General features: G+C 44.0%; 1 protein-coding gene across 1 annotated transcript in view; it reads left to right on the forward strand.

Moving 5' to 3' along the window:
• EXT1 (exostosin glycosyltransferase 1) overlaps window positions 1–27597 on the forward strand; it is a 293860-nt gene that overhangs the window by 233708 nt on the left and 32555 nt on the right. The window contains exons 2-3 of the mRNA XM_056110307.1: window positions 19740–19833; window positions 21407–21514. Coding sequence (XP_055966282.1) covers window positions 19740–19833; window positions 21407–21514 — 202 coding nt within the window. The remainder of the gene's footprint in view (window positions 1–19739; window positions 19834–21406; window positions 21515–27597) is intronic.

Below are 27597 nucleotides of genomic sequence, written 5' to 3' on the forward strand. Positions count from 1 at the left end.
GCATCTTTTAGACTCTTCTGATGGCAGCTAAGAGACCTCAGGACCTCTCCTTTCTCTCCAGGCCAGTTCTTTGGGGACTCTTGCCATGTAGATGTGCCCCATCTACTGGTCGAATCTGGTGGCTACATGCTCCGTGGATGGAATTGCCTTGCTCAGTTCCTGTGGACCCGGTGTCTCTTTACCAGCAGCTGGAACCCTGCTGGGCTTTCTACCAGCCATCATCTACCAGGCAGCAAAATTCAAGCGCCATTTGCTCACGAATCTTCAATTTGGGCCTCCATGGCATCTAGCTTTTTTCATCAGACGGCACACACATCCTGTGGCCGGCAATCTTGAATTTACATGATTTCACACTTGCACCCACAAGCTGAAATCTGTGCTTCCACATCAGCGTCCACTCCTTGCTCCTGTGTGCTTGGCTGCACTTGCAGGATTCAAGGAGGAACTGCTTAGCAAGATTACTCAAAAAGCTGAAGGCAATATGTGCACCTTCCAGCTTGTTAACCTTTTCTCCCTGTCTCTCTCCTCCCCTTCTTCTCTCCTTGTTCCTTTCCATCTCCCTGCTTCTTTCTTTCCTCTCTTTCCTGCGTTCTTCCCTCCCCCCTTCACACACACGTGCTCTCTCTCACACACACGCAAACACACACTCAGGCTTTAAATTGATTCTAAGGCTCAATAAAATTCAAAGGGAACAGATGGGTGTATTTTGGTTTTGTTCAGGGGCCATACCTGGCGGTGCTAAGAGCTTACTCCTGGCTCTGTGCACAGGGATCACTCCTGTCTGGGCTTCTGGAGGGACCGAGCCTGGGTCAGTCGCTGCATGTAAGCCAAGCACCCTACCTGCTGTGCTATTGCTCTTGTCTCTAAATTTAATTATTTTAATAAGACAAAGTGATCCTCTGTCAAAGTCTACGTCTTAGCCTTTGTGTCTGGCTGTGTTGTGAAGTATACGGTGAAGTAGCATATGAGAAGAGTGAGTCAAGGCAATGGAGCAGATCAGTGGGCTCAGGGCCTGTGGGAAGCGTGTGCAGCCTGCCGTGCTGCTCTGAGGGAGCTGCTGTCTGAATGTGAGTTGGGGGGGATCATGTTGTGTCTTTAACTTTGCTGCTTTCCAAGGGTTCAACTAATGGATCCATCCAAAAGAATTTCCTCATACCCTTCTCTCAAATTTCTGTACCAGAAGTAGAAAGAAAGCACGAAATGTTCCTCGATTGTTCACTCACTCAGTTATGTTTGCTACTCGCCCTCTCCCAAATATTAGGTAGTAATTTTTTTTCACTCTTGTTATTCCATGATCTGCTTAGCCCCTCAAGGGGACTGATTGTGGCAGCTGGGCCTCACATCTGTCCCTTTGATGACTGCATTGCTTATAGTTCCAAGGTTTGACAGGTAAACTGAATCACCTTGCAGCTTAGATGGTTTTTTCGCAGTTCAGTCTGTTTGCAGACAACGGAATACATGTGCCTTGCATCCCGCAGAGCAGAGGTGTGTGTGTGTGTGTGTGTGTGAGAGAGAGAGAGAGAGAGAGAGAGAGAGAGAGAGAAAGCCACTGAAGAATGTATTGACTTCCCTATCATGCAGCAATTAGAAAAATCCAGGAAGAAGCACTTTACCTTCAGCACACCAAGCAGTTCTGTGTAGTCAGCCCCCAAATATTGTCTGTGCTCAGTGCTGTCAAGATTTCAACTCAGGGGCTGGAGCGATAGCACAGCGGGTACAGCATTTGTCTTACATGCGGACGACCTGAGTTTGATTCCCAGCATCCCATATGGTCCCCTGAACGCAGCCAGGAGCAATTCCTGAGTGTGTGGGCCAAGAGTAACACCTGTGCATCGCCGGGTATGACCCAAAAAGGAAAAAAGAAAAGGATCTCACCTCGGCATGCGTTCTTTTTCCTTTCTTTTCTCTCTCTGTCTCTCTCTGTCTCTCTCTGTCTCTCTCTCTCTCTCTCTCTCTCTCTCTCTCTCTCTCTTGGTCTCAGCTGGCAATGCTCAGGGCTTACTCCTGACTCTGCATTCAAGAATTTCTTTTGGCTGTGTTTGGGGGACCATATGGGATGCTGGGGATTGAATGCAGGTCAGCTTGTGCAAGGCAAATGCCCTACCGACTGTGCTATTGCTCCACCCCACTCCCCCCGCCTCTTCTTAAGACATCAAAATAGGGGGTGGAGAGCTAGATCAATGAGCTGCACCCATGCTTTATATTCTGGGTTTGCTTCCCTGCGCCACGTGGTCCTCCCCCGCCAAGTACTACCAGGAGTAGTCAGCCCCTAAGCCCTGCTGAATGTAGCCCAGAAACTTAAAGAGACAAAAAAGGCAATAAAATGTACCAGTGATTCCAGCAAGTTCTCCTGATTCTAATCCTGAATATTAATCCTGTCGTTCTGTCTATGAAGGTATTATTTTATAAATTTGTGTGTGCACAGATTGATAAATCAGTAATTGGATAAATGCTAGGTAATAAATCATGATAGCTGCACTATGAATTTGCCTGAGATTCTTAGAATTCCATAAGGGTTTTGTTAAAATAAGGCTTGGGAAATACGTTTTGTGATGTCAAAATATGATACATCGTGATTTTTGCTTCTACCCAGCTTCCCAGCGGGATTAGGGGCCTTCCCAATATGGCTGGTGATGGCTTGGGCGCCTGAACTCACAGTCCCATCCTTGTTTAGCTGTGACGACGGTTCTTGGAGAGTCCTTGTAATCCCTAAATTAGCCAGAGAGGTAGATGGATGGAAAGAGTGTCTGTTGGGCGAACCCTAATTGAGGCTGTTCTTTTGTTCCCAGCTCCAGACTAAATTAATGCCTTAATAACTGAAATTCTCTGTTTCACCCCCTCACCTGGAAGACTATTAAAGTCAGTGGGAAGGGGTTCATCTCGGTGGTAGGAAGACACTTCCCAGGGCCTCTTCAGACCCCAGCAAGAAGGGTAGACGTTGCAGGGTGGGGGGGCGGGGGGGAGGGCGGGGAGGTACCTCCCCAGCCTGCCACCCCCTGCAAGAGTCCCAGCCTTCTTTATCCTCTTACTCCACTGCTGTCACACTAGAAGGTTGCCTCCTTCTTACTGCAATTAAGTCATTTCAGTCTTTCTCATGCTTTCCCTTCACCCTAGAGATGCCTGTTAGGGCGAAATGCAGGCATTCAAGCTGCTCATAGCATTCAGGGAGTTGGGGAATTTGGCTTTTAATTACTGTGAAAAGATGATTATTTAGAGACTCCACACCCCTCCTACAGATCCTGTGGAATGTTGTGGTGACTGGAAAGGGCGGTGGGGGTGGGGTCCTCAACATGCTTAACTAGGTGAGTTACAGGTCTGGAGTAGGGGGTGAGGGGTAGCAGCCTGAGTCTCCTGCCATAGATTGATCAAGATATTCAGAGTCCTTCGTTCATGCCACGGGCCTCCTTTGCGCGACATGGCTTAAAATCTGTCACAGGTGTGCGTGGAGTCTCTAAAGCCACAAACATTCCCGTGATTTCTGAAAAGTCTCTGGCCATCGAGATCGCCTGCACTTCACACGCTCTGTCTTCCAGACAACTGAAATCACATCAAAGCTAGTGCGTGCATTCCGCATCTATAGATTTAGTTGACAGCCCATCCGGAACTGTTGATTTGCTGAGAACACTAGTGATGGTGACAGGGACAAAAAAGGGGACAGCCTGGGTGAGATTAGGAACAGAGCCCTAAAGAATGGGAAACACTGGCACGGGGCATCACTAGGGTGGTCTAGGTGGTACCCAATAACCTGGATGACTCAGACCCTATGGACAACTTAGAAAGATCCCAGAGTTAATCTCCTCAGCATCCCGCCCTATTTTAATGCCCCACATTCTTGGAATAAAAAAAAAACTCATCCACTCCCCCCCTTGCTAAAAAGGATCCAAGGGGAAAGGCCTCTGCCTTTCTCTGGAATCCTTTAGAGGATCTCTCCCACATTCCATGCTTTCCTGCTTTCTTCCATCTTCCCTTCCTCTGCTTTCAATAAAGCCTTTTCTAAATTCTAGCCCCTTGCTTTCCAGTTTTGCTTTCAGTCTTGACTGTTTGAGAACAGGAGCACCTATGGACTGTGTATTTGGCTTTTCCAATGTATTTGAAGCTTCTGCTGACCCTGCTGGCCTTTGCGTGGCTTGGAGCACTGCTGTGTATGAGTACTACTCATTTGGCTTCATGGTCACCCCTACCACCCCCATCCCTGCTTAGGTTTTTTTGTGGGTTTTTTTTTCTTTTTGGGTAATACCCAGTGATGCTCAGGGGTTACTCTTGGCTCTGCACTCAGGAATCACTCCTGGCAGTATTTAGATCTGCAGACATAGAAAATTGCGAACCATTGTTAGGTGTCTGGGAATTTAATTTGGTCAAATTTAACTCCCATATGCTGGTTTGTTTGGGGGGCCACACCCTGTGGTCTTTGGGGCTGCTCACTACTCTGTGCTCCCAGCATTGCACAGGGGATGTCTTGGTGTCAGGGTTTTAACCAGTGTTGGCTGTATGCAGAGCAGGCAAACACTTCAACTCCTTCCCAGCCCTCACTTGCTCTTAGAATTGTTCATCTGACCATGGCACACTCCTTGCATCTGTTGCTTCACTGATGCGTAGTGAAGGTCTGACCCCCATGACTCCCTTGCAGTCTTCTCTGTAGTAGAGGACCTTGACCAGGAGGAGGGTTTGGCTTGTTATTGTGCTCCCCTGTCCTGATAGTATAATGCCTTCCCTGGAGGCATCACTGGGGAATGGATGGGGGATGGACATCGATGACTGTGAAACGTCATTGTCACCTACAGTATTTCATATCTTCTTTTAGTCCTGTTTCTCTAACCTGGGGTAACTGCAAACTCAGGCTTCCCACAAGTTTCCTAGCAACCCAATCATACATTGCGGGTTTTGGTGTGAAACCCTACAGAAGTCTGAGAAAATAAAAATGATATAAATGCTAGTAAGGAAACTTCACAGTGCCGGAAGTGGTTCATTAGGTATAAGGTGTAACCAGTCAAAAGCCATTTGCTTCTCATCTGCCCTAAGAACCCCCCTGGATCTGGGGGCATATGCAGATGGGGCTGACCTCTGGGAAGTATGATCTCTCCTTCAGAGCTGGGTTAAGCTCTTGATGCAGTGCCAGGCATTTCTGACTAGAAAGACTATAATTCAGCACAGACTCTGTAGTAGCTCCCTGGGTGTTCCTTCCTCCCCAGCCCCCAAGAAGCAAATAGAGGAGGCACTTGCCCACGGTGTGCTCATTTGAGCTCTCTAATCAAAATGCCTCCTGTCTGTTTCTGAAGTACGTTTAGACAAATTGGGTCTATTATTCCACTTCCTCTTTGATAACTTTGCGGACATACTAGTGCCTGCCTCTAGGTTCTTTGGAAGACCAATGACCAGATAGACATAAAGTGCCTTACTACAAAGAGTTGGGCATATAAGAAGCTTGCGATAGATGTTAACTACAGTGACACTATTTTATATGGCCAGAGAATTTATTGCTTTATCCTAAGTCAACACCTGTGAGTCCTTCTCATCCCATTTCTTCCAGACAGTATAGGGGACCCAATTCCCGCTGCCCTCCCCTCCCCTTGCCCCACCTTCCTCTCTGCTGTCTTGCCTGTCTCTGACTTGTAGCATTAGGGATGACAGTGGCTACACTGCTGCTTGCCTCAGCACATCAGCACTGTACAGGCCACCTTACAGTACCTGAAAATCCTTATTGCACAGAGCTCTGAGGTAAGCACGCACCTCATGCGTTCAGTCTGAACAACCACGCTGTTTTGGTCATTCCCTGCCAGATTGTCCTTCTTTCTGAAGTCACTTAAGCACCTTTAATCTAATGGAACATTTTATTTATCTATTTATTTATTGCTTTTTAGGTCACACCCGGCATTGCACAGGGGTTACTCCTGGCTCATGAACTCAGGAATTGCTCCTGGCGCTGCTTGGGGGACCATATGGGATGCTGGGAATCGAACCCGGGTCAGCCGCGTGCAAGCAGACCCTATCTGCTGTGCTATTGCTCCAGCCCCCAATGGGACACTTTTAGACTCCAGCAACTTCTGAATAACAGTTGGAAAAAAATTAATCTTGAGTCTACCCTCAAGAAAGTGAGCCCCGTACCATTAGTCAAGATTAGATAAGAACTTCCACAGAAATGGGCCTCTAAGAAATTACCAGTTTCTTACTGAATGAGCCTTCATTATTTTTGCCTTAAATTAACTTGCAAATCCATTCTTTGTATTTTTAAGATATGTGATGAGCATGGAAGTTCATGTGTTTTCAGGCTGTCATTCGCTTCCTTTCTTTGCTTATTCAGAATGGTGCTTTGGATCTTGGTTCTGCTTCCAGTAGTCAGATCTTTGGCCTGATTCTTGCCCTCCTCCGGTTTTGGGCTTTTACATGTGCATTTGGTCTGGGCAATCTTGGTGGTTCCTGTCTTATTTTAATTTCATGATCTGTTTCTCTTCTTAACAAAGAGTGCTCACGTGTTGTGCCTTTAGCATACAATAGAAAAGTGATCATGGATCACATTGAAAAAGGTCCACTGCCCATTCTCAGTGCCGTTTGGGCACAGAAGGTAACTGACTTCCAGGCAGTGCTCAGGGCGATCTGGATTTCTTTTCTGCATCTCTGTGGATCTTATTGGAACCATGGTCATTTGATGTGGACAATGCTGTGCTCGACACACACCAGTGGCCAAACTCCAGCCATGTCTTGGAAGATCACAGGTGGGGTCCCGAGGCTGCCTGAGTCACCGTTAATGAACCAAACTGCCTGAAATGCCCCAAAGGTTGCCTTTTGGCACTTGGCAGGAAAATCCTTTTCATGTTTGTTTCAAGGTTGTCAGATATCATTATCCCCAAGTATTAAAATTTTCAAAGAAAGGAGGCAGTGTGTTTGATTTATAGAATAATTATCTAGCTTTAGCCCCAACTTGGCTTTGGCAATGGTTTTGCAAGCACTCGAAAATTAAATCCATTTTTTATGGCACTACAAGGTATTATCTCACAGCAAATGATAATTAAACACCTGTGAAATCAATTAGCCCTTTAAGCAGGGAAAAAAAGTTTTCCAATTATGTTTTCGCACCTCCAAAACTTTTATAATTCCTAAACCAACACTCGTGAAGCAAGAGATGGTTGATTGGCGTTGCGGGGTTAACTTTCCCTAAAGATCATCCCAAAATTTTGCTTAAACTTAATCCCAAGGAAAGCAATGTGTAGGACCAGCTCCCTCCCAGAGAGGATGCAATCGCCTTTGGAGCTCTTAGCAGTTATCTGTCTGACACACAACTGTGCCGTCAACTCCAGTACAAAAGAAGTTACTCACTTTGCTTTTTTGCTGCCAACTTTTACTTGACAGTTTATTTAAAAGCCAAGATACCTTAATGGAAACCAAGCAACAAGATGTTCCATGTGACAGAATTGCTCTCTCTTTCAGGGCTCCGTAGCCAAGAGTTTCTGAGCCACCTTCATTACGCATTCATTCCCTGAAAACAGGCTGATTGGTTCATAGCTGAAAACCAACCCAGTGGAAAACTGGGACTCAGGCCGACCTCCCAGCCCCACAGGATCATGAGTATTTAGTCCTTGGCTCTGCCAATAAACTCGCTCTCCTGGATGATTCTTTTAGAATATGCTATGCACCTCCAAAGAAGATTTGAGGTACAAGCGTACATAGCAATTTGTGACTCAAAAGATGAAAAACATAATGCCAGACTTTTGAAAGTCTTGGCGTTGCTTCAGATGAACAAAGGTCATCTGAAGAAAGAGCTGCCTGTCCTTCCTGATACTCATTGGTGCTTTGCACCCTGGACTTTTGTGCATCATCTGTCTCCTTAGATTCTCAGTAGGTCTTGTTAGGTAGGCAAGTCTAATAGGATTGCTGCATTTTATAAACAAATGTGAATTCAGAACCAGAGCAATTTACTTAAAATCAGACAGTAAAGATCAGAAACTCTGTTTTCTGTTTATGAATTTGTTTGTTTTATCTTGCCACTTGCTATAATCATCTCCTTAAAATATCTCCTTTTAAAAACTTTTTCACCCCAAGAGCCACTTCTAACAGGATCTTGCTTACATAGCGGTGGCATTTGGAGACGTTGACAGGTCTTCACATCAACCAAATGGCATAGATGTCTGTTGCCTAAAACAAAAATGAAAGGGAACTTCTCTCTGTCCTTTTTAGAAACTACCTCTGAGAAATTCTGGTGGCAGTGGCCAGCAAATCGGGACATTGTAGGACCTGAAAGGTACATTCCCTTAGGAATGAACAGTGAGTGCTGGCATTCCTTCAACAAATATTTCTTAAAAGAGGACCCTGCTCCAGGCATAGGTTTAGGGGCAGGAGTCCCCATGAGGAAATAAGAACAGCTAATTTCCTGCTCTTCAGGGTCAACATTTTCTTCGTAGGAAAACAACGGTAAAGCAGCAGCCATGGCTGTGACACACACAGGGAAATCCTTTGGCTCATATGGTACAGGGCATTAGGATGGTGAGTCTGTGAACATGGACTGGCCTGGGAGGGCCTGGTCTCTTTGAAGATGAACTGTGTGTGTAACACTGGTTTGCACCATCAAGTAGATCTGGAAAAAAGTGTGTTTCATCATAGAGTTCAGAGAGTCTACGTCTAGAAGATGATAATGAGTGTAAAAGACAGACAGTGGCATGGTTGATGGGGTATGAGGAGCAATGCATACAGAGCTGTGGACACAAGCCATTGTTCCCAGCACCTACCTATCAGGGTGGGGAGTGGATATTAGAAGCACCCTGAGGACCCACTGGACAGCTCCCAGCCTGGGAATGACATTATACAGGATTCTTACTGTTCTACAGAGATGGGTGCATTGGAGCCCAGAGAGATAGTACAATGGGTAAGGCAGTTGCTTTACATGCAGTCAGCTCAGGTTCAATCCGTGGCACCCCATATCATCCTTTGAAGTTCTACCTGAGTGATCTCTTTGTGCAGAGCCAGGAGTAAGCCCTGAGCATTGCTGGGTGTGGCACAAAAACAGAACAGGAGAAAAAATTGAATACGTTCTTGCCTGAAATGAATAAAGATCTGGGCATGTTGCTGGTTGTGATGTTCTTGTAAAGACCAGCAGAGGAGTAGAATTATAGGAAAGAGGGCTTGAGGAGACTGGTTCCCAGAGAATTACCAAAATCATCAGGCATTTCCTCACTTATTTGGCCAGTGTGTAGCATGCTGTTTGACATGTAGGAGCTGCTAAGTTGGCATGGTTGTCCAATGAATATACATAGGGTATGAAAACATCAGATGCTGAAATGTTCTCTGTCCTACGTCCTCTTCCAGAAAGGAAGCCTGCTAGGAGTTGGCTCAATGGTAAGCTCCTTCATAGGGGAACTTTGCTGAGCAGCTTGTGCTGGAGGAGAAAGAGGGAGAGGTGACAGCTTCATGGACTTTCTGGGAGCATTATTGTCCTTTATAGAATGTAGACTCGCTGAGCTTCCCAGTTTCCAATGACTTCATGAGAGGATGGTCTGTCTATAAACAGTAAGTGACATCAGATAATGAAGCATAGCACAAATTTTTATGTCCTGTAGGCACACATATGTACCTGTACATTAATACATTTACATATCCAGATGGGAAAGATAAAGCTTTTCACAGACAAGCAACTACATGCAACATTCATACTACATCCGTGTTCAGTAATTTCCTAGGCACGCACATTTTCCATCATCACAAGTCTCTGAAGTCTCATTAGTTCAGTGCCAAAGGCCCTGTGTCTGTTCACCTGGACTGTGAATGTCAGAAGGTGACACCCGGGAATGTCAAAGTGTGGTAAGGGAAAAGATGGGAAGGTGCGGTTAGCTGAACCTGGCTCATTTCATTAACTCTAATTGGATTCTCCAGGTATTTTATAATCACATAAGTTCAGGGAGCAGATGAAAGGCTCATGAGCTGACAAAGAATGTCGGGCATGTCCACTTCACCACTGGACAGCCCCTGTGGAGCACCAACTCTGTGATGGGAACAGCCCAGCAGGAATTCCAAACATTCTCCTAATCCCACGACTGACCACAGCTGGCTGTGCAGAAGAGAATGTCTCGATTCAACAAGGGAAGTGGTTGGACATGGGAGTCAGCCCACTTTTCTTTGGGCATGGGGAGTTGTTGCCTTGGTTTACTCAGTGTTTGTCATTAGGAAGCCAGGAGATGTGGCATTCCCCCCCACCACCACCACCCCCACCTCCCGCTTTTCCTTTCTTTTCTTGGAGAGACATGTATACAAGACTCTACTACTGAGCTGAGTCCTGGCTCACTGACTTTGATTCTCAGCGTAGGTGTTGGATAGATGCTGTGCTTTATGGGACATGCATTTCCCATCTTCACTAGTGCATGGTGAAATGAGGAGAGGGATTGCATGTGTGCATGTGGCACTTGCACACTTGATTGTGGTGTGCTGACAATTGCACACTCTTCTGCTGGGGGGTCCCAAAGGGCAGGGCTACTGGGATGTCACTGGGCATCTGGGGTGGTACCAGGGATCCGGCTCCCCAGGCAGCAGGGCCATGGCCTACCACATGAAATCTTGAGAAGAGAAAAATAGAACAATGGTTAACTTCATAGGAAGAGAGCAATGGACTGGCCCACCCACGGCACTGTCAGCAGTGAGGAGGGGCAGGGCAAGTGCCTCCTGGAGCAGAAGAGAAGCAGAGGAAAGAAAAAAGCTGGAGAGTGGGTCCGACCTCTCAGTGGGGAGCAGCTGGCATGTCCAGCCTTCCATAGTGCTGGCACTTCCATCAAGCTTCAGCCTGCCCACCCTGGCTGTGCCACTTGGCAGCTATGGTCGCACCAATCGTGGGAAAGACTAATGGAACGATCATGACTTCAGGCTTTCCTGCCACCCACCACAGGGTCCTCTGCACCCACATCTCCTTCTGAGTCTTGCATCTACTGCCACTTGGCATGTCACTCCCTTCTCTCCCACCCTGACTTTGAGCAATTTTTAGAAATGCTGTTACCAGAGCGTTTAAAGCCACAGTGACCTAGAATCACATTGTCTCAGGAGCCTGAAAACTGAATGTTGCCACATGTCAAAGCTGATGTTCCCAAAGCTCGCCTCTTTTAAGGGGCTGCCACAGAGTGACACGTTACCCACCATGAATTTCCCTTCTTTTCCTTCCTCCCCCTTGACTGGTGCAGTGGCTACTTACTTTTGGATGCTACTGCCAGACAATCAAGTACCTTGTGCAAAGTCTGGCAAATATTTTTGCTGCTCTGTTTTATCATCAGGAAAATGGGGCCAACACCACTGAAGTCCCACAGTGGTTATAGAGATGCTTCAGAAATGAAGGTAGATGGTGCAGTGCCCTATCCAGAGGAAGCATTTTATCTGTGTGGTGGATTGAGGTGGGGTCATTATTACTCTGATGTTTTCTAATGGCTGCTGTGCTTTACACTTACTTTTATAGAGACAGCCTGAACAGCTCTCTCTAATGAATGGGAGGGCTTTTGGCCACCTACCTTTTTGAAGGTAGGTGGCCCTTTGGAGGTACCCTTTGGATGCACTTGGTTATTGTTGACTTCATTAGTATATGCAGGTGACACTTCCTATGGTCAGCAAGTTCCTGGAATAAGACCTGACACAGGCAGGTGTTCGCTGTTGGTTGCATGAGTAGAAGGAAAACAGCACCAAGTAGATACTCAAGGGCATTAACTTGATTTCCATTTTCCTAGAACACACAATAGAAGTATAGAAGTCCTAAATTTTGTTTTCTCTTCCCTCTCCCAGCCCCTCCTTTTTTCTTAAGGGATAGAATTCAAACCTGCTCTAAGCAAAGAGAGTAATGCATATGACAAAGGGGACTAGAGAGAACAGGTTGGTGGTGGATGTTGTCGCTTTAGAAATACAGGCTTGACACAAATTACAGCCACACCAGAGGGGAAAAAACTGTGGGACTACAGAGCTACGAGGCCGGAAGACACTTTCTACTCTAGCCTCTTTAATTAGCCAAAAGCAGGTTCAGTTGGAAAATGTACAAGTAAACAGAGTTGTGGGGCCTCCAAGAGGACCAGCACTCACTGCACCAGCAACAGCTTTGTCTCTCTCAGTCACTTTTGATAATAAGGTGAAATCCTTTCCATTAGAAGCTGCCATTCCATTGTGTATCACAGCTTCTGTTTAGATGTTGTTCTGAAGGTTCTGCTTCACATTGCTCCTTTCATAATCTCCTTGGAGAATCAATTATCATTACTACTACTACTACTACTACTACTTAAAAAAATGTGCTATTACTTCCAGTTCTGGCTGAGTTTACTGTAGCACTGTAACACTGTAGCACTGTCCACCCATTGTTTATCAATTTGCTCAAGCATGCACCTGTAACGTCTCCATTGTGAGACTTCTTATTACTGTTTTTGGCGTATCAAATATGCCACAGGGAGCTTGTCAGGCTCTGCCATACGGGTGGGATACTCTCGGTAGCTTGCCAGGCTCTCTGAGAGGGATAGAGGAATCAAACCTGGGTCAGCCATGTGCAAGGCAGAACTAGAATTACATGGTGTATCACAGTTTATCCTGCATAAACTTGACCTCTTGTGATTGTCACAGTCCTCCCATTGTTCATCAGTTTGCTCGAGTGGGCCCAGTAACGTCTGCATCATGAGACTTGTTGTTACTGTGTTTGGCATACCGAGTACGTCACGGGTAGCTTGCAGGCGAGATACTCTCGGTAGCTTGCTGGGCTCACCAAGAGAGGCAGAGGAATCGAACTCGAGTCGGCCATTTTGGCTGCATGGAAGGCAAACACCCTACCGCTGTGCTATTGCTCCAGCCGCCGTGATTGTCACAATTAACTTTAAGGTCCAGAGAATGGTTGTTTCAAGTGAAGTGGTCCTCTCACTTCATGTTGGCTGTCTCATCCATGATATTTTGTCATGTTCCTTGAGTATTATCATTGAGATTTACTTACAATGGATTATTTATGGATTCCTTATCATGCGCCCATGCTTTCAGGAATATGTGCCATGGGCACTTGGGTTGTTTCCAGATTTTGACTATTGTGAACAGTGCTACAATGAACATATAGGTACAGATGTCATTCCTACTGTGCTTTTTTGCATCCTCGGGATGTATTCCCAGAAGTGGTATTGCAGGGCCATATGGAAGCTCAATTTCTAGTTTTTGAAGCACTGTCCATATTGTTTTCCAGAAAGGCTGGATTAGTGGGCATTCCCACCAACAGTGAAAAAGTTTCCATTTTAAAGCCTTTTTAACAAATTGTATTGGCAAAACTGAACCACTACATGAAAAAAAAAAAGGCTCAGATCTCTGCCTAACACCATGTACAAAAGTAAGATCAAAATGGACTAAAGACCTCAATATCAGACTGGAATCCATAAAGTACATTGAAGACAAAGTTGGCAAAACCCTCCATGATATTGAAGCTAATGGTATCTTCAAAGATGTCACGCCACTGGCCAAGCAAGTGAAAACAGAGATAGACAAATGTGACTATCTTAGACTAAGAAGCTTCTGCACTTCAAAAGAAACAGTGACCAAAATACAAAGACAGTGTACAGAATGGGAAAGGATGCTCACCCAATACACATCTGACAAGGAGTTTATATCAAGAATATACAAAGTACTAGTTGAACTCCACAAAAAGAAAACATCCAACCCCATCAAAAAATGGGGCAAGGAAATGAACAGAAACTTTCTCAGAGAAGAAATCCAAATGGCAAAAAGACACATGAGAAAATGCTCTATGTCATTAATCATCAGGGAGATGCAGATCAAAACCACAATGAGATATATCATCTTACAGCTCAGAGACTGGCCCACATACAAAAGAACAAAAGCAACCGATATTGGCAAGGATGTGGCAAGAAAGGGACCCTCCTTCACTGCTGGTGGGAATGCCGACTGGTTCAGCTCTTTTGGAAAACAGTATGGACGAGTCTCCAAAAATAAGAAATTGAGCTCCCATTTGACCCAGCAATACCACTCCTGGGAATATATCCCAGAGAGGCAAAAAAGTATAATCAAAGTGACATCTGCACTCGTTTGTTCATTGCAGCACTCTTTACAATAGCCAGAATCTGGAAAAAACCTGAGTGCCTGACAACAGATGACTGGTTAAAGAACATTGGTACATCTACACAATGGAGTACTATGTAGCTGTTAGAAAAGATGAAGTCATGTACTTTACATACAAGTGGTAAAAGGTAAAGGTAAAGGCCCTCCCGTTGATCGTCGATTTGCTCGAGCGGGCCCAGTAACGTCTCCATTGGAGACTTTGTTGTTACTGTGTCTGGCATATCGAATACTCTCGGTTGCGTGCCGGGCTCTCCGAGAGGGACGGAGGAATCGAACTCGGGTCGGCCATGTTGGCCGCTTGTAAGGCAAACGCCCTACCTGCTGTGCTATCGCTCCAGCCCGGCACATACAAGTGGTACTACTTGGAAAGTATCATGCTAAGCGAAATGAGTCAGAAAGAGAGGGACAGACATAGAAAGATTGCATTCATCTGGGGAGCATAAAGTAACAAAATAGGAGACTAATACCCAAGAATAGCGGAGATAAGTACCAGGAGGTTTACACCATGGCTTGGAAGCCAGTCTCACACGCTGGGGGAAAAGGCAGCTCAGATAGAGAAGGGAGCACCAAATAAAGGGTGTTGGGAGGATCCTCCCAGGATTAGAGATGCATGCTGAAAGTAGACTATAGACCAAACATGATTGCCACTCAATGCCTCTTTTGAAAACCACAGCACCCAAAAGGAGAGAGAGAACAAAAGGGAATGCCCTGCCACAGAGGCAGGGTGGGATGGGGGGATAGGGGGTGGGAGGGATACTGGGTTCAGTAGTGGTGGAAAATGAGCACTGGTGGAGGGATGGGTACTCAATCATTGTATAATTGAAGCCCATACACAAAAATTTGTAAGTCTACAACTGTACCTCATGGTATCTAATAAGAATTAAAATAAATTTATAAAAAGAAAAAAAGTGCCCCTTTTCCCCCACATCCATGCCAGCACTGGTTGCTTTTGTTCTTTTGTGAATGTGTGCCAGTCTCTGTGGTGTGAGATAATATCTCATTGTTGTCTTGATTTGCATCTCCCTAATGGCTAGTTATTTGGAGCATTTTTTTCATGTGCCTTTTGGCCATTTGTATTTCTTTTTTGAGGAAACTTCTGTTCATTTCTTCAGAAACTTTGGTACATCTACACAGTGGAATACTACGCAGCTGTCAGGAGAGATGAAGTCATGAACTTTGCTTATAAATGGATAGATGTGGAGAGTATCATGCTAAATGAAATGAGTCAAAAAACAGAAGGGGACAGACATAGAAGGACTATTTCATTTGTGGAGTATAAAACAACATAACATGAGGCTGAGAGACCTAAGAACAGTAGATACACGGGACAGATAGATTGTTCCATAGCTGGAAGCCTGCCTCATGAACAAAGGGGAGAACACAGCTGGAATAGAGAAGGGATCACTGAGAAAAAGATGGTTGGAGGAATTGGTTGGGATGGAAGATGTGTGCAGAAAGTAGATAAAGGACCAAACATGATAACCTCTTAGGGTCTGTATTGCAAACCTTAATGCCCCAAAGTAGAGACAGATTATGGGGAATCATGTCTGCCATGGAAGTAGGGGGAGGGTGAGAAAGGGGGTATACTGGGGATATTGCTGGTGGGGAATGTGCGCTGGTGGAGGGATGGGTGTTTGATCATTGTGTGATTGGAACCCAAACATGAAAGCTTGTAACTATCTCATGGTGATGCAATAAAATTTTTTTTTAAAAAAAAGAAAAGAAAAAGAAACTGTGCTATGGAATTCTCACAGCATAAATCTTATCCCCATTTTCGGCATCAGGAAGTTAAGATGTAGACAGATAACTTTCTCAGGATCACTTAGCTTGGAAATAGAAAAACTGAAATTTGAACCTAGGTTTGCCTGTGTCTCAAGCTACTTAACTGCTAAGCTTTTAATTACTAAGCCCTAAACTACCATGCAGTGGTTCTCAAAATTGAGGGTACATCATCATTACCTGGAGCGTTTGTTAAAGCACAGAATTCTGGGTCCTTTCCTCAGGGTTTTTGATTCAGCAGGCCCGGGTGAGGCCGAGAATTTTACATTTCTGCTAGTTTCCCAGCTGGATCAGATGATGCACTGGGCTGAGAAAAGAAAGTGAAAACCGCTTTGCTAGATCAGATTCTGCCCTACCCTATCCATGGAGGAATTGTGTTGCTGCCCCCCCCAAAATGTGTTTCGCAGGCAGGGGAAGGACTTCAACCATGTATGATGATGTGACCCATTTTAAATGGGGCGCAACACATACATTATTCAATACAACATTAAAGAGAAAATGATCATGGCCCTAGAGTGGTCCTGATCTCTAGGTTAAATGTAGGATTCTGTGGCAGTTTTTTTCAAGCCATTTATGAGACTTCTGCATCCCTCATCCCCTATACAGCAGGGAAGATAATGCTGTGCGAAAAGAGAAACAAAACCATTTAGTAAGGTTGAAAGTTTTCTGAGATCAGTTGCCTCTATCTATTTATTTTGCTTTGGATATCATTTGGGCATTGTCTCTGGTTTTAAAGAAGTGTATGGTTTAGCTGGTTATTTCTGAACTTAAATAATAAGAGAGTAGGATCCCTTTAAAAAAATGTATCCCTCCCCCTCACTTGACATGCCCTCTCCCTCCTTCTTTCCATCACCCTTAATCACTGGTAATCACTAATCTCTTCTCCAACCCTATAATTCTGCTCCCTCACAAATGCTGTATAAACAGAAAAATGTAGTATGCATCCTTTTGAGATTTGCTTTTTTCTTTAGCATAATTTTATAGAGGTAGTTGTGTGTATATCGATACTTCATTTCATTTAATTGCTGAAAAGTAGCCGAATCTATAGATGTGCTACAGTTTGTTGAATCACTCACCCATGGAAGGGCATTTGGATTGTTTCCCATCTGAGGCTATTAAGGATAAAACTGCTGTGAACACTCATGGACAAGTTTCTGCGTGAAAATAACTTTTCATTTCTCTCTGGGATAAGGGCCCAAAAGGAGTAATTGCTGGGTCATATGCTAAACCCATTTTTAGTTTTAAAGGAATGGCCAAATCATTTTTCCAATGTGCCCATACCCTGGTGCTCTCTTGCCAGTGGTATTTTAGAGGTCAGCTTCCCTGCATCCTTGGCAGCACCTCATAGCATCCTTTGGTGACGGCCTTAGGTGTCAAGCAGTCTTGTACCACATCATAGTTTTAATTTACATGATTTCCCTTGTGACTGATGATGTGGAGGTTGTAATGTGCTTAGCAGCACTTTGTATATTTTCTTCACAATCCTATCTATTCCGATCCTTTGGGTTGTCATTTTGTTGTTGAATCCTTGGAATTTTCTTCCTATTCTGCACAAAAGTCCTTTGTCAGATTTGGAAGGGGCTCCCAGATTTTTTTCAGTGCTCCAGTCATATCTGGTGGTGCTTGGCCACACTGTGCTGGATATTGAACCCACACATGCCAAGCATGTGTTCCAGCCCTGTGACATGTCTCCTGGGCCCCCTTTATCAGATTTAAGATCTTCAGGTATTTTCTCATTTTGATGAGTTGTCTTTTGACTGTCCTGATGGAAACTGGTGGGGAGGATAGTAGGGAAGGAACCCAGTTCCCTTGACCCACATCCCTTTCATGTAAGACAAGTGCCTTGCCTACTGTTCTGTCTTCTCCCCTTTCCTGTAAGCTTTCTCTTTCCTGTCCAGCCTTACACTTTCACCCCATTCAGAAAGTAAGTTCAGCAACTGACAACCTTGTTACAATCCGAAACATTAATAGGTCTTTACATTTTTAGTAGCCTAATGATGAGCTCTGGAAACTTATGTGCTCAGCCCTCCGGGTGTGCTATTCTGGGCATTTACTGAACTTTGTTGCAGTCAGAAGTATATTTGACCTTTTACATTTAAGAAAATAACCAGTTTTAGCTCTGTGTATGTATTTGTGTGTGTACATTTCTCTCTGTTGATTAGGGAGAAATTTAGACATTATCAGTTGTTCAACTTGAAGATACTTGTCAGTTGCCTCACTGTTGAGTGAGGCAAAAACGCGCCATCTCTATCATAATTTAATATATTCTTAAAAATTTAGCTACATTTGAGCCCTCTTAAAAATCTCTTCAACTTTGAAGTCTATTTTGCAATTTAATTAATGCAATAAGGAGTTTTTATTTTACTCTCAATGGAGATCATCTTAATCCATTCACAATGACCTTTTCTTGTGCAAATTAGTTGTACACGCTTGTTTAAGCAAATGGTCCTTTGCATGATGTGTCTTCTTAATGACGGGCCTATAATTGAAAATTGGCTTACTCCCATATGCCTAGTTTGGATGGGAATATAAAAATAGATGTGGACTTTAAAAATATACATATATATATACATATATATTTATATATCAGAAACCCCAAAAAAGGAGGGAAGAATCCTCTGCCTTCGGGCTATGATTAAATTAGACTATTAAAATCAGAAAATGCTGGTGACATGTGCTACTGTCAAGTCACACCTGTCTGCCTAGCATTGGAAGCTCTTGAAAAATGAGAGTGATTTCCTCTGAGCTCCGAGAAACTGGGCCTTCATGCACTTGTACCTTCTCAACTTCCCAAGATTTTGTAAATTCATCAGGAAGTGAAACAGTGTGTTCAGGAATATGTTTGTGTAGAATACTTGGGAAGTGATAATCATAAAATGAAAATGCTTCTCTTTCATGTGCTTCACTGGCCTAAACAGATTCATGACAAATTCTTGGGAGATTCTGCATTTTTCAAGTACGCAAAAGGTATAATGCTACTAATTGGTATTGAGTGAGAGAAATAATCTTGTTAGGCTAAGGAGATGGTTCTGGGGTCCAGGGCACATGCCGTGTGTGTGTGTGTGTGTGTGTGTGTGTGTGTGTGTGCGCGCGCGCGCAGATCCACAGGGTTTAGTCCTGACGGCCTTTAGCGCTTGGCCCAGTTGGCTGAGTATTTCTGAGAATGTTCCCCACATCACCTGACCACTGCCTGAGAGGCCCTCGAAAGTAATGAAAAACCTTTAAACAACAGTGGTTCAGTCCATTTTTCCACTTTCTTTTTCTCTCATTATTCCTCTTGCCCGTTCTCAAGCTAATTCCTGCTCACTCGCCTCTTCCGTCCCTCCAATCCATGTCAGTAGACAGTTACCCCTGTGTTGGGGGTAACTGAAGGTTCTTAGTTAAATGTAGAAACTACAGTATATGAAAGAAAAGAAAAGAAATGCTGCTTGAGGCTTGCAGTGGGACTTTCCTGAATAGTTTTTAATACATCGTTTTGGGGGGTGGAGAGCAAGAACCATCTTGGTTTTGCTGAATGACATGGCAATCAAAAAGAACTTGCAGACTTTATTCCTGATGCATGAGGGGCAACACATTTCCTTAAGACACAATAAGGCAATTCTGAAGATGAAGTTTGAGTAAGCAGATAGTTAGCAGGACCACTGGACCTGGCCTTTGGGTCCTCTGCAAAACCCAAATGCCTTTGCCTGCAAGAAGGCCCATATTAGCTGTGCTAAATCCCCTCTCTCAGGATGTAATGGTGGAAATTGTCCACTTGATGGTATTTGCTGGCTGTTTGGGTGATTTTCTGCAGGTGTGTTTCCACAGATGTTCACACATCCAGAAACCCCCTTCTCCCCCCTCCTGGCCGCCCCCTTTCTGGCTCCCTTCCTAATGGGTCTGCGTTTGCTGATGACTCCCTCCTCTCTTTTCAGGTATGATTATCGGGAAATGCTGCACAATGCCACTTTCTGTCTGGTTCCTCGTGGTCGCAGGCTTGGATCCTTCAGGTTCCTGGAGGCTCTGCAGGTAAGAGACCTGGACACATCCCCAGAAGGACGCTAGTCAACTCGGTGGGTCAAACCTTACCTCTTTCTCCCTGGATCCCAACAAAGTTATGGTATGCCTGGAAAATCTGAAATCTGTTTTCCTAGGGAAATAAGAAACACTTTTGTAAGAGTGCGAGGCAGAGCATGTTGGGGATTTGGGTGGGGGGTGGTTATTATCTGATTTTAGACAGGAGAAGATGAAGTAAATGGATTCTCACCAACCAGCCTTCAGGGACAAGTTAGTAGGCGGAGGATGATCTGACTGTACACCAGGCAGCAGAGCTCGAATCTCCTTTCAGATCCGGCCCTTTCCTTGGAGACCACTCTCAAGAGTAATGAGAGTAACTTATGAGACAGCAGTCCCCTGAAATCGAGTCATCAGTCCTGTCCAGATGCCCTTCTGTCACCCACCACTGAGTTCTGAGGGCGACAGCTAGCGGAGAGCAGCCCTTGGTCCAGCAGCTCACAGACTTAGGTGGTTCAGAGGTCCCCGGCAGCAGCTCTGGGATTCACTGTGCTCGTTAACCTCACTCCGCAGAAACGCCTTCTCTCACTCAGACCTTTGTCCATGTTTCACACCTGGAAATCACAGCTGGTCTTCCTTGCTGTCAAGAAAGCTTGTGTCTGCCACTCTGCCCCACCCCCAGGCTGCTCTGTTCTTTCCTTCTCTGTGCTGGGTATCTCACCCGAATGGATGTTTCTATTGCTAGACTTTTTTTTTTTTTTTGCTTTTTGCTTTTTGGGTCACACCCAGTGATGCACAGTTGTTGCTCCTGGCTCACGCATTCAGGAATTACTCCTGGCGGAGCTTGGGGGACCAGATGGGATGCTGGGAATCGAACCCAGGTGAGCCGCGCATCCCATGGTTTCTGCAAAGCGTACCCTCACCTAGTGTTCTTGAAGCCTCTTGGGATGTTGAGTGTGCCAAATTGCCCTCTGGTTTGGGGTAGGAGATATATGGAAACAGAAACTATGGATCTTAGGTTGGTATTTCTGGTACAGACAGTACCTGGGCTTGGTAGAAATGTGTAGATTGCCCTGCACTGAAAAGAGACCCTGATTCCAGCAGACAAAGGAGAAGGTGAACCTCACCTGAGTGTTAAGTCCACGCAATGCTTTAGCAGGAGTCCCAAGCCCCGCTCTGTCCGTCATTGCTCATGACTTTGGGACAAATCACTTTGCAGGCAGACTTGTGGCAGTTAGATTGACAAAACCTTCATTTATGCTCAAGGTTGGCCTCATGCTTAGATTTTGTTGGTGAAAAGTTTTGCTACATCAATAAATCTTTTCCACTTGGTTCCATAGGAGTCAGGCCAGCCAAGCCATGTCCTAGAATAGAAATGGGGTTTTAGCATTCCAGGGCAAGACTTGCCAATAGTAAACTGTCTGCTGGATGCATACAACCTTCATGGGATTTGATAAAATCAGACAGTCCTTCAGCATAAGCAGTCTAGGAAGCATGCATTGGAAGAAGTTCCTGTAATTGAATGTGTGTCACTCTTACCCCTGACTGGAATGGCCCTCCTACTCACAAAGTCCTCTTCTTTGCCCAGGCTGCCTGTGTCCCTGTGATGCTCAGCAATGGATGGGAGTTGCCATTCTCTGAAGTAATTAATTGGAACCAAGCTGCCGTCATAGGCGATGAGAGATTGTTATTACAGGTAAGGAATGGGCCGCGGCCTTCAACAGATCAGTGTATTATTGCTGCCCCTGTCCAAACTTTCAAAGAAGATGAATCCAAAAGGTCAGATCTATAAAAGAAATCTTATCAGGGGAAAATTGCCTGTGTCATGGTGAATATGAAGTCATTTAATATGACATTGTTCACTTTCCAACACGAGGCCGGCCTAGGAGTAGGAAATGTATTTCGAAAAGGAGAAGTTGTACGTAAAGGACTTGAGTTTTGATTCTTGAAAGAGGTGTCCACACACTCTTTAATATCAGGAATTTTATAAATGATTCAGGAAATCTTTTCTTCCCCCTGCCAACCCCTACGTAGCCCTTTTCTTTGTTTCTGTGTTTATCTCGATCAGATTTCAAAATGAGAAAAATCTTTAGGTTTGATTATTATAATGAATGTTCTGACTGCCCAAATGATCAGATTTGGGTGGCTGAGTGAGGGTTAGTTTTCAGAAATGTATTTGAAAGAGCAAAGTCTGATCTAGTTGGCTGAGCCCACCTTTGATCCTTGGCATCACAGGTTCCTTAAGCACCACCAAGGGGGACTCCTAGCCCAACACATGCTGAAAATGGAATGGCCTCTTACCATGTCAGGGGGTGGCCCCCAACCAGTCATGATAATTATAATAATGATAATGGTAATATCGCAGGCTCTTGTTTTTTTTAAATAAAGTTCTTAATGTACTCCCCCCCACACACTTTTATTGTGATAAGTATCCTTAGAATGAGGTCTCTGCCCATTAACACATTATTCAGTACAGTTGTACATTACAGTAGACTCTGGGGACAGTGTTGTATTGCAGGTCTCTTGAGCCTTTTCTTCATGATTGCTTGACACTTTATGCCCACTAATTAGTAACTCTCCATTATTCCCTCCCTTGGTCCCTTGCAGCCATTCTGTACTTTAATTCTATGAATTTGACTATTTTATATATCTCACCAGAGGAGATGCATACAGTATCTTTGTGTGACTGGTTCATTTAGCACAGTGACCTCAAAGTTCATTCATTATTATCCTATATTTTAAGACAATATTATAAAATGTCCACATTATCCAAAGCAATCTATTGGTATTCCTACTGAAGTTATATTGGTATCTTTTTCAGAAATAGAAAAACAATATCCTGCAATTTTTCATGGAACCACAAAAGATATCAAATATCATAGTCAAACAAAGTAAGAGACATGATACCTGATTTTAAAACTAGATTACAGGGGCCTGAGCAATACTACAGCAGGTAAGGCATTTGCCTTGCTTCTGGCCAACCCAGGTTCACTACCTAGTACCCCATATGGTTCCTGAGCCCATCAGAAGTGATCCTTGAGCACAGAGCCAGAAGTAAGTCCTGAGCACCTCCAAATGTGGTCCAAAAAATGAAAACAAAATCAGTTTAAAAAGACTTCAGAGTGATAGTCCTCAAAAAATAATAAGTAGTGCCAAAGAGATAGTCCTGTAAGGGTACATGTTTTTTAAGCTGACCTCAATTAAGTCCATGGCACTGCTTATTGTCTTCCAAGCACCACATGGAGTGATCTCTGAGCACAGAACCAGGAGTAAGCCCGGAACACTGCTGGATGTGACTCAACACTTATCCTCCTACCCCCCAAAATTCCTAGTATGAGAGTGGTGGAATGAAGATGCCATATAGACCAAAGGGATGTAATAAGGGACCTTTCATATATGGCATACATGTATATATAAGCCATATATATATATATGGGTAACTAACCTTCATAATGGTGCCTGATAAAGAACTGTAAGCACTGTCCTCCCGTTGTTGATCGGTTTGCTCAAGCAGGCCCACTAACGTATCCATTGTGAGACTTGTTACTGTGTTTGGCATATCGAATACATTGAATACATCATGGATAGCTTGCCAGGCTTTGCCGGGTGGGCAAGATACTCTAGGTTGCTTGCCGGGCTCTCCGAGAGGGGCGGAGGAATCAAACCTGGGCCGACCAGGTCGGCCCGTGCAAGGCAAACGCCCTACCCACTGTGCTATCGCTCCAGACCGCCTGATAAAAGATCTAAATTTTTTTTTCATTTTTTTGCCTTTTGGGTCACACTCTGTGATGCACAGGGGTTACTCCTGGCTCTTCACTCAGGAATTACTCCTGGCGGTGCTTGGGAGACCATCTTGAATGCTGGGAATCGAACTGGCGTCGGCTGCGTGCAAGGCAAACGCCCTACCTGCAATGCTATTGCTCCAGCCCCAAGATCTAATTTTTAAAGAACTGCCTGAGAAGGTGGTCATGATACTAAAAGAAAGTCAAAGGCAATAGTCAGTCACTAAGAATTTTTAAAGCTCTTTTTTTGCAATGATGTTTTGGGTTCAACATAAACTGCTATACTTTGTTCTCAAAAGTTAGAGACGATTTCAGTGTTTTTCTTTGATGGAATTATGCACAGTATCTTTAACTACCACAGATATTTGAAATGACTTTTTTTTTAATGCCCTCACTTTTTTTTTTTTAATGTGTAGAAATTTAAATTTCCAGCTCTGTTGATTCTATGATCCTGGCCAGTCTGCTAGCTGATTGGTGGGCTAAAGCAGTTTTCTATCTATAGTAACAGGTAAAATATCCATAACTGAAAAGGCTGGATTAAGCAAACCCAGCTGAATACAGTCCTCAAACATTTCTTCTATCTGGTCCTAAGACCTGCCATCTCAGAAGCCCCTGGGACCTCCAAAACAAACAACAGCCAGCTACAGAGTCTTTCATTCACCCACGCATGGTTTGTGCCTAAAACATTTACTCATGAATGCCTTAACTAAAATGATACTTTATTTATTTATTTATTTATTTATTGCTTTTTGGGTCACACCCAGCGATGCATGGGAGTTACTCCTGACTCTACACTCAGGAATTACTCCTGGCGGTGCTCAGAGGACCCTGTGGGATGCTGGGAATCGAACCCGAGTTGGCCTCGCAAGGCAAGCTCCCTAACTGCTGTGCTATTGCTCCAGCCCCTAAAATGATATTTCTTACACATATTACCTTCTCCCCATCCTTTGATGTTTTAAAATAATTCATGCTTTTCAAGAGAAACATGGGAATGGAGAGAATTGACAACAAAATGAAACACGAGCCATGAGTTTTCCATTTGCCCACCGTGTTCCTGTGCTCTGGCGCTTAGTTGAGATTTGTCTTTGAGATCAAGTATATTCCAGGATCTTTTTATTATCATTTCTAGCATTTCCCAACGTTAATACATTTGTCACCTGCTGAAGAAACGCTTTTTATTTTTTTAATCTTTATCATGAAGATTTTGTTTTCACCCGCCCAGACTTCGCTGGTGTTTTCCCTTCTCCCGTGCAGTCTGTCTTGGCACCGCTGCCTCCATATTGAACAGTGTCTGTACTGCCGTTGACAATGGGTTTAAAGTGCTGGCAGGGAGCCCAAATGTCTGCACTGGGAATTGTTTCTGTTATGTTACAATTTTTCATTTCCTGTTTTAGAACAGCTTGGATGTTTTTATTTGCATACACTCTCATCATCATGTCACCAAGAGAGCTTAATGTTGCTTTCCTATATCTATTTTGGTAGATTCCATTAGTTTTGTTACCATACATGACCTTTTATTAAGACTTCACTGAATTTTGCAACTCCAAAACAATCCGACCAAATTGGAATTAATTTATCATTTCCCTGGACCTGTCTCTCAGGACAAGCAGATTAATAACCAATAGCCAAATGCCATTAAATCCTGGAGCTCTATCTTTCTAGTCTAGTGGAATTTTCTTCCAGAGCACTTTCAGAGTGCTGTGAGACACTTTTCTCCCATACACAAATGTATAGAATACATTGCATTTAATATGGAGGTTCAAGAATGTGACTCATAAAAGAAAGGGGAATGGGTTTGTAAGCGAATCAGTAATACCTCCTTTCTTCTGCCATAACCATAATCTATTCAGTATTCCAAAAGGCCCATAAAAGTCAGAGATTTGGATGCCGTATTTTTATAATGAACCAGTTCCTGATAAAACAGTGGCATTAATCAATATAATCTTTAAAATGCCTCTGGAATTCTGAAGAGTGCAGAATTATGAAATTGAACAGAATAACTTTTTTGGCAACCTAGATCATTTTTAATGTGAATAGAGAAAACTGTTTTCTTTGATCAAGAGTCTGTGATAGGAATGATTTATCTGCCTCCTCAGAAATGTTTTGCTTCCTGCTGAAAGTAGACTATAGACCAAACATGATTGCCACCCATTGCCTCTTTTGCAACCCACAATACCCAATAGGAGAGAGAGAACAAAAGGGAATGCCCTGCCACGGAGGCAGGGTGGAATGGGGTGTATGGGGGGTGGGAGGGATACTGGGACCCTTGATGGTGGAAAATGGGTACTGGTGGAGGGATGGGTGTTTGATCATTGTATAATTGAAACCCAAGCGCAAAAATTTGTAAGTCTACAACTGTACCTCATAGTGTCTCACTAATAAAAATTAAAAAAAAAATTTGAAATGTTTTGCTTCCACTTGAGCATCAGCTCGAATTTCAGGCTGATCATGGCCTGCCCCTGTTTCTCCTTTACCCTTGTCCCATTCACTCAGAAGAACCCAGGTACACACTTCGGAAATACTGTATTTGCTTTTGGATATGCTAGAGGAACTGAGTTTGTCCTTGTATTCTTATTGTTTAGCAGTTTCACTGACTCTCATAAAAGCAATCTTCAACCCAAAAATGAACTAGTACTACCTTCTCCTCCAGTGGAAACTCACATTTATACCTAGTCACAAATGCCCCGGGTAACTTTCTTTTTTACAAAAGCAGCATTTTTGCTTCAGCCCAGCATCTCTCTCCACCCCCTAGTCTGTGATTAGTTATGCATTGGCAAGGCAAGCATGCAGAAAGAGGTGAGTACAAAAGGGCAGTTGCTAGTCACAAGGAATCTTCCCAAAGAGTATAGACTCCGTAAGGGAAATAGACCTTGAACTGTAGGTAAAGATAAGGAGCTAGCCTGGAAAATTACCAGAAACCTAGAAAGAACATTTTTGCTCTCCAAACCCAAGCAAGTCCACATGAAGTCATTAAGCACTTTGTCCTACTTTGAATAACATCACCCTCTGTCAGTAATAGTTGTAGTAATAACTTCTAGATGTATTAGGCACTCATGTTTCAACACTATGCTGAGCTCTTATATGATCTTCATGTTGAAAACTTTTAGGACGGAATTTCTATTTTATCAGTGAGTAAATGGTAAACTTGATCTCAGAGGAGAGATCAAGTAACTTGACCAAGGAATTACACTACTAATCAGTGGCTGAGCTAAGACCCCACCTTGGAGCTAGAGCTGGTAGGGCGTTTGCCTCACATGCAGCCGACCCGGGTTTGATTCCCTGCATCCCGTATGGTCCTCCGAGCATCACCAGGAGTAATTCCTGAGTGCAAAGCCAGGAAGAACACGTTCCCCCCCACCCCCGCCCCACAAAAAAAAGACCTCACCTTGATGTAATTCCTGTGTCCCTGTACTTAATCATTAAGCTACATTGCTAGTAAAAATAATACCAGTATGGTGACATCAGATAGTTTGGTTATTGAGTAACTACTCCTTAAAGGCCACGCTCTTGGCCTTCAAACATGTATAAGGATGGACAAGATACGAAATCCTTTTTACAATTATGTAACCTGGTGGAGAACAGTGATGGCTAAACATGCTAATGCTTGACCGATCAGGTTAGATTGAGTTAAATGCTGGAACTAAAGAGGTGTGGGAGTCATAAAAGCTCTCAAGGGGAAGTAGGTGATGTATGTGCGTAAAAATGACCAGCCCCAGTTGCAGATTGAATGGAGGGCCTCGGAGACATTCTCTTAAAAGTCCTTATTATTATATAAGTTGTCTTAGATATGCTTGGGGAAGGATGTCCTTTAGCCTTTCCTTCAAGGTCTGTCATTTCTTTTTTTTGTAAATTTTGGTAGTCTGTAAGCAGGGACGATGGTATGTGGGATTCAGTAGAGACAATAGCAATTGCTGCTTTAGGAAGACCACACACACACCCCGCCAAGGAAATGATAAACTGCTCCAAAATCTTCTATGCCAGTGCTAACTTCCATGCC

This window comes from Sorex fumeus, unplaced genomic scaffold (genome assembly GCF_029834395.1).
Source record: "Sorex fumeus unplaced genomic scaffold, SorFum_2.1 ptg000002l, whole genome shotgun sequence".
NCBI lineage: Eukaryota > Metazoa > Chordata > Mammalia > Eulipotyphla > Soricidae > Sorex > Sorex fumeus.